This window comes from Pristiophorus japonicus, chromosome 23, assembly GCF_044704955.1.
Source record: "Pristiophorus japonicus isolate sPriJap1 chromosome 23, sPriJap1.hap1, whole genome shotgun sequence".
Taxonomy (NCBI): Eukaryota; Metazoa; Chordata; class Chondrichthyes; family Pristiophoridae; genus Pristiophorus; species Pristiophorus japonicus.
The window spans coordinates 12541041-12553806 of NC_091999.1; the positions used below are offsets into that span (position 1 = coordinate 12541041).

At 49.4% G+C, this 12766-nt stretch overlaps 1 protein-coding gene across 1 annotated transcript in view; it reads left to right on the forward strand.

Moving 5' to 3' along the window:
* Positions 1-1662: 1662 nt before the first annotated feature.
* Positions 1663-12766, forward strand: part of LOC139235398 (zinc finger protein 850-like) — a 182766-nt gene continuing 171662 nt past the window's right edge. The window contains exons 1-2 of the mRNA XM_070866532.1: positions 1663-1901; positions 7775-8753. Of these exons, the coding sequence (XP_070722633.1) occupies positions 7785-8753 (969 nt within the window). The 5' untranslated portion in view covers positions 1663-1901; positions 7775-7784. The remainder of the gene's footprint in view (positions 1902-7774; positions 8754-12766) is intronic.

Sequence of the window (12766 nt, forward strand, 5' to 3'; positions counted from 1 at the left end):
TTGTTTAAAAGTTAAAATGAAAGTTAATAGCAAGTTACTTCCTTTGGTATTGTTCCATGGTGCTGCCAGCCCTCTGCAGCCTCTCCACTCCACACGACATGGAGTGCAGTGGTTCGTCACAGGCAATGTGGGCGGAGCTGTAACATCCCCCGCGGTGCAACAGTTTATCAACGGATCCATTAAAGACCCAATCCATGTCCGGACCGGGGTCAAACAGGGCTGCGTCATCGCTCCAACCCTCTTCTCAATCTTCCTCGCTGCCATGCTCCACCTCACAGTCAACAAGCTCCCGGCTGGAGTGGAACTAAACTACAGAACCAGTGGGAAGCTGTTTAACCTACATCGGCTCCAGGCCAGGTCCAAGACCACCCCAACTTCTGTCGTTAAGCTACAGTACGAGGATGATGCCTCCGTCTGCACATATTCAGAAGCTGAACTCCAGGATATAGTCGACGTATTTACTGAGGCATACAAAAGCATGGGCCTAATGTTGAACATCCGTAAAACAAAGGTCCTCCACCAGCCTATCCTCGCCGCACAGCACTGCCCCCCAGTCATCAAGATCCACAGTGCGGCTCTGGACAACATGGACCATGTCCCATACTTCGGGAGCCTCTTATCAACAAAAGCAGACATTGATGAAGAGATTCCATGATGATAATGATATTCACTTTGGTAGGAAGAATAGAAAAACAAACTATTTTTTAAATGGTGAGGAACTATTAATGTTGGTGTTTAGCGAGAGTTTGGAAATACAGAAGGTTAGCATACAGGTGCAGGAAGCAATCAGGAAGGCAAATGGCTTGTTGGCCTTTATTGCAAGGGCGCTGGAGTATAAGAGTAAGGAAGTCTTGCTACAACTGTAGCAAGGCCCTTGGTGAGACCACACCTTGAGTACCACGCTAATTGCTATTGAGGAAGTGCAGCGAAGGTTCACCAGACTGATTTTCAGGATGGCGGGACTGATATATGAGGAGAGACTGGATCAACTGGGCCTGTATTCACTGGGGTTTAGAAGGATGAGAGGGGATCTCAAAGAAACATATAAAATTCTGACGGAACTGGACAGGTTAGATGCAGGAAGAGTGTTCCCGATGTTGGGGAAGTTCAGAACCAGGGGTCACAGTCTAAGGATAAGGGGTAAGCCATTTAGGACCGAGATGAGGAGAAACTTCTTCACCCAGAGAATCGTTAACCTGTGAAATTCTCTACTGCAGAGAATTGTTGATGCCAGTTCGTTAGATATATTCAAGAGGGAGTTAGATATGGCCCTTATGGCTAAAGGGATCAAGGGGTATGGAGAGAAAGCAGGAAAGGGGTACTGAGGTGAATGATCAGCCATGATCTTATTGAATGGTGGTGCAGGCTCGAAGGGCCGAATGGCCTACTCCTGCACCTATTTTCTATGTTTCTATGTTTGTGCGTCTCGGTGTCAAATTTTTATCGCATAATACTCCTGTGATGCGCCTTGGAACGTTTCACTATGTTAAAAGCGCTATATAAATTCAAGTTGTTGTTGTTCCAGGATAAGGGACTGCTTGTAATTTTCATTCAATGCATTGCCCAGCACGATCAATGCAGCCGGCACCGTCATGATTGATGTGAGCTTTGGCCCAATAGAAAGCGGGAGGAAGCTGTTGCCGCTGTAGCCAGTCGCGGTGGGGAGGAGGTGGGACCTCCGCCAGCCACTCGGGTGGATCCGGGCCCTGCAGTTATCTCTTTGTCTGAAGCATTGGAGGAACCGGTTCGGTCCAGGCAAGGGGTCGAGAGAGAGAGAGAAAGAGTGTGTTTTTGGTCCCGATTATCTTTTGCAGATTTAAAAAAATAGACATAAATATTTTACAAACGATTTTTTTTAGAGTTGATTTGTTTTGTGTGTTGACGAAAACGACCATTTGTGAGTAAGACATCTTGTGTTTTATTTGGTTGCAAATTTTTTAATTATTGGAATGAATCTGCACCGTACAAATACACCCCGAGGAACAATGCATTCAGTCTAAAAATTATATTTGGTTGCAATTCTGTTACTAGAATGCAATCGTGACCCGTTAGGCCTACCCAGATTGTGCACGGTGCTAATAAAAACCACCCTGAGGACTTTGGCTGTGCATTGTCTTTAAAAATGAAATAAATGACAGCAATTGCTCCTCCCCCTTCCCCTGTGAATGTGTGCTGCAGACAATGAGGGAGACTTAGAGCCGCCCCCATCCGCCAGTCCTGCCATTGGCTGGAGCTCCGGCCCCTGCCGGTTCCCGCGCTCCTGATTGGCTGGGGGCTCACGTCAATCCCGGGAGGAGATGAATGACATCATGTTGGGTTCATGCCAGAACTTTTAGCTGGGAATGAAGGGGCCAGAACCGTGGCAGTGAAATAGAATTGCACGAATGAATCAATGCACATTATTGAAAATAATCGGAATTAATCTTTGCATTTCAAAAAGGAATAGTAAACATGACGATGGAAGGAGGGGGAGGAAAGGTGGACTGCGCCTGCGCGTTATGTCTCCGCGGCGGGGCCAATAGCCTCCTCATCCCCCGCCGCCGTTGCTTTTATTTCGGTGTTGCCCGACTCTCGGCATCAACCGCGGTGCTCCTCGCTGCCCGCCCAAAGCAGCCTCTCCACCCTGCTTTCCGGGGGCACCCGCGGCTGATAAACCCGCGTCCCATTCAGGGCTGGGCTTTTGGTGGGATTCCCACCAGTTAATGGCGACGCTGCCTACCCAGCATTCCCGCGCGCTGGCATATGCCCTATCTCCCGCAGCGAGCGCCTCCCCAGCGCGCAGCCGCACATCGATCCAGCAAGCCCCTCTGGGGAGGTCCTCGAGCATGCGTCGGGCCAGAGAGGAGGAGGAGGAGCAACAACAACTTGCATTTCTATTGCACCTTTTAACGTCTTAAAACGTCCCAAGGCGCTTCACAGGAGGGATTATCAAACAAAATTTGACACCGAGCCCCACTCACGGAGATATTCGGGCAGGTGATTGGTCAAAGAGGCAGGTTTTAAGAACATAAGAATTAGGAGCAGGAGTCAGCCATTCTGCCCCTCGAGCCTGCTCCGTCATTCAATAAGATCACGGCTGATCATCGACCTCAACTCCACTTTTCTGCCCGATCTCCATATCCCTTGATTCCTTTAATATCCAAAAATCTATCGATCTGTCCAGAATATACTCAAGAACTGAGCCTCCACAACCCTCTGGGGCAGAGAATTCAAAGATTCACCACCCTCTGAGTGAAGAAGTTTCTCCTCATCTCAGTCCTAAATGGCCGAGCCCTTATTCTGTGACTGTGACCCCTGGTTCTAGACTCCCCAGCCCGGGGGAAACATTTTCTCAGCAGTAACTGTCAAGCTCCTTAAGAATGTTACATGTTTCAATGAGATCACCTCTCATTCTTCTAAACTCTGGAGAATATAGGCCCAGTCTACTCAATTTCTCCTCATAGGGCAATCTCCTCATCCCATGAACCAGTCTAGTGAACCTTTGTTGCACTCCCTCTAAGGCAAGTATGTATTTCCTGAGGTGACCAAAACTACACTATACAGTACCCCAGGTGTGGCCTCACCAATGCCCTGTATAATTGTAATAAGACTTCTTTACTCTTTGTAACAAAAGCTGACATACTATTTGCTTTCCTAATTGCTTACTGTCCCTGCATGTTAACTTTCTGTGATTCATGTACAAGGACACCCAGGTCCCTTTGAATGCTAACATTTCCCAGTCTCTCACCATTCAACAAATAATCTGCTTGCTTGTTTTTCCTTCCAAAGTGGATAACTTCACAGTTTCCCACATTGTATTCCATTTGTCATGTTCTTGCCCACTCAAGTCAACCTGTCAATATTTCTCTCTGCAGCCTCTTTGTGTCCTCCTCACAGCTTACTTTCCTAACTAACTTTGTATCATCAGCAAACTTGAATATGTTACACTCATCAAGACATTACTATAGATTGTAAATAGCTGAGGCCCAAGCACTGATCCTTGCAGTACCCCGCTCGTTACAGCCTGCCAACCCGAAAAAGTCCTGTTTATTCCTACTCTGTGGAGAGCGCCGGTTCAAACTGTCGCAGGACAGAGGGTGGAGAGCGCCAGTTCAAACTGTCACGGGGGAAGAGAGTGGAGAGCACCAGTTCAGACTGTCGCGGGACAGAGGGTGGAGAGCGCCAGTTCAGACTGTTGCGGGACAGAGGGTGGAGAACGCCAGTTCAGACTGTCGCGGGACAGAGGGTGGGGAGCGCCGGTTCCAGCTGTCGCGGGACGGGAGGGTGGAGGGCGCTGGTTCCGGCTGTCACGGGACGGAGGGTGGAGAGCACCAGTTCAAACTGTGGCGGGACGGAGAGTGGAGAGCACCAGTTCAAACTGTCACAGGAGCATCCAGTCGTACCCCAGGAGCTGCCCCCAAGGGAAGTGGAGTGTGGGAAATTACACTCCGCTACCGTTGAGGGGTGGTAAGGCCAATTCTGCGGCGGGAGCAGGACTTCCACGCTGGGGGCTAAAATTCCCGGCCCCGGAAGGTTACCGCCCCCAAGATGGGAGCCTGTGCGGGGAGGCAGAGGGAAGTGGAGGGGAGACGGGGGCGGGGGATGGAAGGGAGAGTGGTGGAGGTGGGGGGCGGAGAAACCCAGGGTGGGGGACGGGAGGGGCCACATTGCAGCGAAGGTCTGGGGGGGGGGGGCGCGAAGTGTGTTGGAGGGGCGGGCCTGGGGGCTCTGTGCCTCGGTGCGGGGAGTGTTCGGAGTGGGGTGGACGGGTTGACTGCGCAGATGGCGGTTGGTGGTTGTGGTGTGGTTGGCGTCGCGGGGGCGTGGCTCCGGGGTGGCCAGGGCTGGGGGCTCGACTTCCGGGGATGTTTGGCATTTGGGAAGGATTCTGATGGGACGGGGCGGATTGGGTGCGGCGGGGGGGGGGGGGGGGGGGTAGTGTTCCCGGTGTTGGGTGGGTCCGGAGCTGAGGTGGGGGGGCACGGTCTTGGGATGGGGGGGTGGGCTGTTTGGGGTTGGGATTGGGAGAGACTTCTTCACTCGGGGAGTTGTTGATGCCAGTTCATTGGATGTGTTCGGGAGGGAGTTGGATGTGGTCCTTGCGGCTGGGGGGGTCGGGGGCGTAGGGGGTGGGGGGGTGCTGGGGTGGGTGATCAGCCATGATCTTGTTGAATGGCAGTGCAGGCTCGAAGGGCCGAATGACCTACTCCTGCACCTATTTTCTATATTTCTATGTTTTCTGTCCATTAAGAACATAAGAACATAAGAATTAGGAACAGGAGTAGGCCATCTAGCCCCTCGAGCCTGCTCCGCATTCAACAAGATCATGGCTGATCTGGCCGTGGACTCAGCTCCACTTACCCGCCCGCTCCCCATAACCCTTAATTCCCTTATTGGTTAAAAATCTATCTATCTGTGATTTGAATACATTCAATGAGCTAGCCTCAACTTCTACCTTGGGCAGAGAATTCCACAGATTCACAACCCTCTGGGAGAAGAAATTCCTTCTCAACTCAGTTTTAAATTGGCTCCCCCGTATTTTGAGGCTGTGCCCCCTAGTTCTAGTCTCCCCGACCATTGGAAACAACCTCTCTGCCTCTATCTTGTCTATCCCTTTCATGATTTTAAATATTTCTATAAGATCACCCCTCATCCTTCTGAACTACAACAAGTAAAGACCCAGTCTACTCAATCTATCATCATAAGGTAACCCCCTCATCTCCGGAATCAGCCTAGTGAATCGTCTCTGTACCCCCTCCAAAGCTAGTATATCCTTCCTTAAGTAAGTACTCCAGGTGCGGCCTCACCAATACCCTGTTCAGTTGCAGCAGGACCTCCCTGCTTTTGTACTCCATCCCTCTCGCAATGAAGGCCAACATTCCAGTCGCCTTCCTGATTACCTGCTGCACCTGCAAACGAACTTTTTGGGATTCATGCACAAGGAAGGGGGCACTGGAAAAATTTGATTTTAGCGCCCCAAAAAAACCAAACCAAAAACCCCCCAAAAAAAAGGGGCCTTGAAAATGTCTGCTGTGTCACCCAGGTCGGGTGGCATGGTTTTAATGTTTTATGTTTTTGCAGGTTAACTCAAAAGAGTTTCATGCACAAGGACCCCCAGGTCCCTCTGCACCGCAGCATGTTGTAGTTTCTCCCCATTCAAATAATAATCCCTTTTACTGTTTTTTTTTTCCAAGGTGGATAACCTCACATTTTCCGACATTGTATTCCATCTGCCAAACCTTAGCCCATTCGCTTAACCTATCTAAATCTCATGCAGCCTCTCTGTGTCCTCTACACAACCCGCTTTCCCACTAATCTTTGTGTCATCTGCAAATTTTGTTACACTACACTCTGTCCCCTCTTCCAGGTCATCTATGTATATCGTAAACAGTTGTGGTCCCAGCACCGATCCATGTGGCACACCACTAACCACCGATTTCCAATCAGAAAAGGACTCTCTGCTTTCTGTTCGCCAGCCAATTCTTGATCCATGCTAATACATTTCCTCTGACTCCGCATACCTTTATCTTCTGCAGTAACCTTTTGTGTGGCACCTTATCGAATGCCTTTTGGAAATCTAAATACACCACATCCATCGATACACCTCTATCCACCATGCTCGTTATATCCTCAAAGAATTCCAGTAAATTAGTTAAACATGATTTCCCCTTCATGAATCCATGTTGCGTCTGCTTGATTGCACTATCCCTATCTAGATGTCCCGCTATTTCTTCCTTAATGATAGCTTCAAGTATTTTCCCCACTACAGATATTAAACTAACCGGCCTATAGTTACCTGCCTTTTATCTGCCCCCTTTTTTTAAACAGAGGCGTTACATTAGCTGCTTTCCAATCCGCTGGTACCTCCCCAGAGTCCAGAGAATTTTGGTAGATTATAACGAATGCACCTGCTATAACTTCCGCCATCTCTTTTAATACCCTGGGATGCATTTCATCAGGACCAGGGGACTTGTCTACCTTGAGTCCCATTAGCCTGTCCAGCACTACCCCACTAGTGATAGTGATTATCTCAAGGTCCTCCCTTCCCACATTCCCGTGACCAGCAATTTTTGGCATGGTTTTTGTGTCTTCCACTGTGAAGACCGAAGCAAAATAATTGTTTCAAGTCTCAGCCATTTCCACATTTCCCATTATTAAATCCCCTTCTCATCTTCTAAGGGACCAACATTTACTTTAGTCACTCTTTACCGTTTTATATATCGGTAAAAGCTTTTACTATCTGTTTTTATGTTTTGTGCAAATTTACTTTCGGAATCTATCTTTCCTTTCTTTATTCCTTTCTTAATCATTCTTTGATGTCATTTAAAATTTTCCTTATCTTCTAGTTTCCCACCTTATACGCATTGGTTTTTAATTTGATACTCTCCTTTATTTCCTTGGTTATGCACGGCTGGTTATCCCTTCTCTTACCGCCCACTAGTAACCTCTTCAAAAAAAAACTCTAAGATTTGTCAGACACCATTTCCCTTTCATAAAACCACGTTGACTCTGCCTGATCAGATTACGATTTTCTAAGGGCCCTGTTACCACGTCCCTCCATTCCATAGAAGCTAGAAATGTCTATCCTCTATCACTGTCGTTATCACATTGCTGTGTGTGGGAGCTTGCTGTGTGGAAACTGGCTGCTGCGTTTCCCCACATTACGACAGTGACTACACTCCAAAAAGCGCTTCGAGACGTCCGGTGGTTGTGAAAGGCGGTACAGAAATGCAAGTCTTTTACTTACGGTGGTGCCTATTGTAAACTCCTCCTTTTTGTGCACTCCTTCTTGCAGGGTGTTGAAAATGGCCGACTTACCGACGGGAAACTCGAGCGAGACGCCGCGACGATACGGGGCAGAGCCCCTCGATTCCTCGGCCCCCGAGGGTTGCCGGTCCTCGGGCGGAGAAGCGTTTGCGGCCGAGGAGGAGGGGCCGGAGGATACGGGAGAGTGCCGGGGCCGAGGGCTGCGGTCGAGCACTGGGCCGGCGCGCCGGAACCAGCCCTACAAGTGCGGGGACTGCGGCAAGGGATTCAGCTACCCGTCTAAGCTGGAGATCCACCGGCGCATCCACACCGGGGAGAGGCCCTTCGTCTGCTCGGCCTGCGGCAAAGGGTTCACCGAGTCGTCCAGCCTGCTGACCCACCAGCGGGTGCACAGCGGCGAGTGGCTCTTCGTCTGCTCGGTGTGCGGCAAGGGCTTCACCAAGCCCTCCCACCTGCTGACCCACCAGCGGGTCCACACGGGCGAGCGGCCCTTCGTCTGCGGGGCCTGCGGGAAGGGCTTCACCCAGTCCTCCAACCTGCTGACCCACCAGCGGGTGCACACCGAGGAGCGGCCCTTCGCCTGCTCCGAGTGTGGCAAGCCCTTCAAGAGCACCGAGGAGCTGAAGAAGCACCGGCAGATCCACACCGACGAGCGGCCCTTCCGCTGCGGGGTTTGTGGCAAGGGCTTCCGCATGTCCTCCCACCTGCTCACCCACCAGCTCATCCACACCGGGGAGCGGCCCTTCGTCTGCCCGCTGTGCGGCAAAGGCTTCACCCAGTCCTCCAACCTGCTGTCCCACCAGCGCATCCACACCGGGGAGAGGCCCTTCCGCTGCTCTCGCTGCGGCAAGAGCTTCCGCATGTCGGCCCACCTGCTGGCTCACCAGCGGGTCCACACCGGGGAGCGGCCCTTCCCCTGCCTGGCCTGTGGCAAGGGCTTCACCCGCTCGTCCTACCTGCTCCGGCATCAGCGCGTGCACGCCTTGGATTCGGCCCTCGCGACCGCCGTCGGCCATGCTCAGGACTGACCCGCCTTTGTTCCGGAGCGGTCTGCTCACCACCCCCCCACTACCTCGTGGATGGCTCGGGAGTTTAACATTCTGGATTACCGGTCGAATAAATCAACTTTGTTTTAAGCCTGCGGCGCGTCCTGAGTCCTTGATTTCTTGCGACGGCGGAGAATGTAAAAGGCAGGGTGGATAAAGGGGGAACCAGTAGATGTGGTGTATTTGGATTTCCAGAAGGCATTCAATAAGGTGCCACATAAAAGGTTACTGCATAAGATAAGGGCTCATGGTAATGTATCAGCATGGCTAGAAGATTGGTTAGCGGACAGAAAACAGAGTGGGGATAAATGGGTTATTTTCAGGTTGGCAAACTAACTAAGCGGGATGCCACAGGGATCAGTGCTGGGCCTCAGCTATTTACAGTCTATATTAATGACCTAGATGAAGGGACTGAGTGTAATGTATCAAAGTTTGCTGACGATACAAAGCTAGGTGGGACAGTAAGATGTGAGGAGGATGCAAAGAGTCTGCAAAGGGATCTGATTTTTTGCGACGGTAGACTTGCTGCCCTGTCGGTATCGGGTTTGCGAGGGAAATGGGTGGACTGGCAAACATTTACATAGGAGATACGGCACATTCAATCCAACCAGTCCATGCCAGCGTTTATGCTCCACTCCAGCCTCCTCCCGACTTTCCTCATCTAAGTCTACAGTATAACCCTCTATTCCCTTCTCTCTCATATGCTTGTCTAGACTCCCCTTAAAAGAAAGACTGACTTGCATTTATATGGTGCCTCTCACAAACACCAGCCGTCTCAAAGTGCTTTACAGCCATGAAGTACTTTTGGAGTGTAGTCACTGTTGTAACGTGGGAAATGCCAATTTGCACACAGCAAGCTCCCACAAACAGCAATGTGATATTAACCAGATCATCTGTTTTTGTAATGTTGATTGAGGGATAAATATTGGCCCCAGGACACCGGGGATAATTCCCCTGCTCTTCTTCGAAATAGTGACCATGAGATCTTTTATGTCCACCTGAGAGGGCAGACGGGGCTGCCCTGTCGGTATCTGGGTTTGCGAGGGAAATGGGTTTACAACCTTCTGAAAGAAGAAATGTCTCCTCATCTCAGTTTAAATGGGCAGCCCCTTATTTTAAGACTATGTCCCCTAGTTTTCATTTCCCCTATGAGTGGAAATATCCTCTCTGCATCCACCTTGTCGAGCCCTCTCATTATCATAAGTTTCAATTAGGTCACCTCTCATTCTTCTGGACTCCAATGAGTATAGGCTCAACCTATCCTCATAAGTCAACCCCCTCATCTCCAGAATCAACCTAGTGAACCTTCTTTGAACAGCCTCCAATGAAAGTATATCCTTCCTTAAATAAGGAGACCAAAACTGCACGCAGTACTCCAGGTGTAGCCTCACTAATACCTTGTTGTAGCAGGACTTCCCTACTTTTATACTCCATCCCCCTTGTAATAAAGGCCAACATTCCACTTACCTTCCTGATTACTTCTTGTCCCTGCATGCTAACTTTTGTGTTTCATGCAAGGACCCCCAAGTCTTTCTCTACTGCAGCACTTTGCAATTTTTCTCCATTTAAATTATAATTTGCTTTTCTATTATTTCAGCCAAAGTGGATAACCTCACATTTTCCCACATTATACTTCATCTGCCAAATTTTTGCCCACTCACTTAGCCAGATTTTTTGTGTCCTCACAATTTACTTTCCCACCCATCTTTGTATCATTGGCTACATTGCACTCAGTCTCTTCATCCAAGTCATTAACATAGATTGTAAATAGTTGAGGACCCAGCACGGATCCCTATAGCACCACACGAGTCGCTGTTTGCCAACTGGAAAATGAAGAACTTAATTGGCTGTTAGGCGCTCTGGGATGTTCACTGGTCGCGAAGGGTGCTATATAAATAGAAGTCTTTCTTTCCTTTGAGAAGGACGGCACCTTTAACAGTGCAGCACTTTTTCAGTACTGGCAGTGGAGTGGGACTCGAACCCGAACTCATAACCTTCTGATTCAGAGGCTAGGGATTACGCGTTGAGCCATAGCTAGCACGCGGAGGGGACGCGAGTTTCTGTGATTGGCCCGGTGTGGGAGGGGGTCTGACAATGGGCCCATTGTGACGGACGAAATCCCGCCCACCCCTCCAGGGGGCCTCCTCATGCGCACTCGCCGCTTCTGCGGCTGCGCCCCAGCCTCCGCGTCTCAGGGATAGGACGTATTCGCTCGCGCAGGGCTTTCTGGGTCGGAACGGCCGCCATTCAGCGCCGAAATCCTGAGACTGATCGAAGCAGGGCCGGGGAAGCAGCGAAGAGGGCGACTGCGAGTGGGTAATCAATGAGAGAGAAATCAGAAAGCATGGGGACCCGGACGAGGCATTTCCAGGCACCAGAAATCCACAATAACGTCACCACGGCTGCCGACACTGCATTGCTTTTTAAATTCAAATCTTTAAAAAACAACGTATTGTATTTGAATCGATAAATTGGATTCACGTTTTACTTGTGAGTTTTCTGACTGTCGTTCGGGCCCGATTCTCGGATCCAAACTCACCAGGCTTCAAAGTATTTCCTGATCGTGACCATTCCGTGAATGACATGACATTTACACCAATAGGAGGAGAGCGAGCACCAGCTTGGAGGACTGAGTAGGCGATGGTCCTCCAGCCAATGCGGGAAGGAGGAATGACGATGGGGCAGGCCCTGCTATTTGGCTGGGTCAAGCGGATGTTCAGGGGCCCTGGGAGGGGAGGTTGTGAACCTTCATTTCTTTTTCTTGTGACATGAAAGCATTTGTGTTTTCTTTAAACACAGGACGGGAATTTTTTTCGATAGAGGGAAGGGTTACTGGGAAATCTGGAAGATGCTGTATTGGGTTAAAAGGGAGAAATGTGTTACTTTAGTGGAGTTTTAGTATTAGCTTTAGTCACTCAGAAAAAAAATGAGTCGTCAGAGTTTTGTCTGGTGTAATTTTTGTTTAAACTGTTGTTAAATTATGTAGATCAAAATTACAGCACAGAAACAAACCATTCGGCCCAACTGCTCCGTGCTGCTGTTCATGCTCCACGCGCGCCGCCTCCCACTTTATCAGCACATCCTTCTATTCCTTTCTCCCTCATGCTTATCCAGCTTCCCCTTCAATGCATCTATGCTATTCACCTCAACCACTCCCTGTTGTAGCGAGTTCCACATTCTCACCACTCTCTGGGTAAAGGGACAGTGTGTCTGCTTACCTGTGGGTGACCATATTTAAAATCACACTCTAAATGACCTATTCTGTGTATATCAAATTAAGTATTTGATAGAAACATAGAAAATAGGTGCAGGAGCAGGCCATTCGGCCCTTCGAGCCTGCACCACCATTCAATTAGTTCATGGCTGAACATGCAACTTCAGTACCCCATTCCTGCTTTCTTGCCATACCCCTTGATCCCCCTCGTAGTAAGGACTACATCTAACTCCTTTTTGAATATATTTAGTGAATTGGCCTCAACAACTTTCTGTGGTAGAGAATTCCACAGGTTCACCACTCTCTGGGTGAAGAAGTTTCTCCTCATCTCGGTCCTAAATGGCTTATCCCTTATCCTTGGACTGTGACCCCTGGTTCTGGTCTTCCCCAACATTGGGAACATTCTTCCTGCATCTAACCTGTCTAAACCCGTCAGAATTTTAAACATTTCTATGAGATCCCCTCTCATTCTTCTGATGCTCCTCCCCTTTTCCTAATCTGTCACCATTCAGATAATAGTCTGTCTCTCTGTTTTTACTTGATGCTCCTTGAAAGGCAGAGTCTCTGTCAGTGTTTCCAATTAAAATGGATGTGACAATCATTGGTCTGTAGTATCTTGGTCTCCAGATTGCAGCAGAGTCCCAGCAATTAGTTTGAATTGCATAGAATTTACAGAACAGAAACAGATAATTTAGTCTCTGCTGGTGTTTATGCTCCACACAAGCCTCTTCCTACCCTACTTCATATAACCTTATCAATG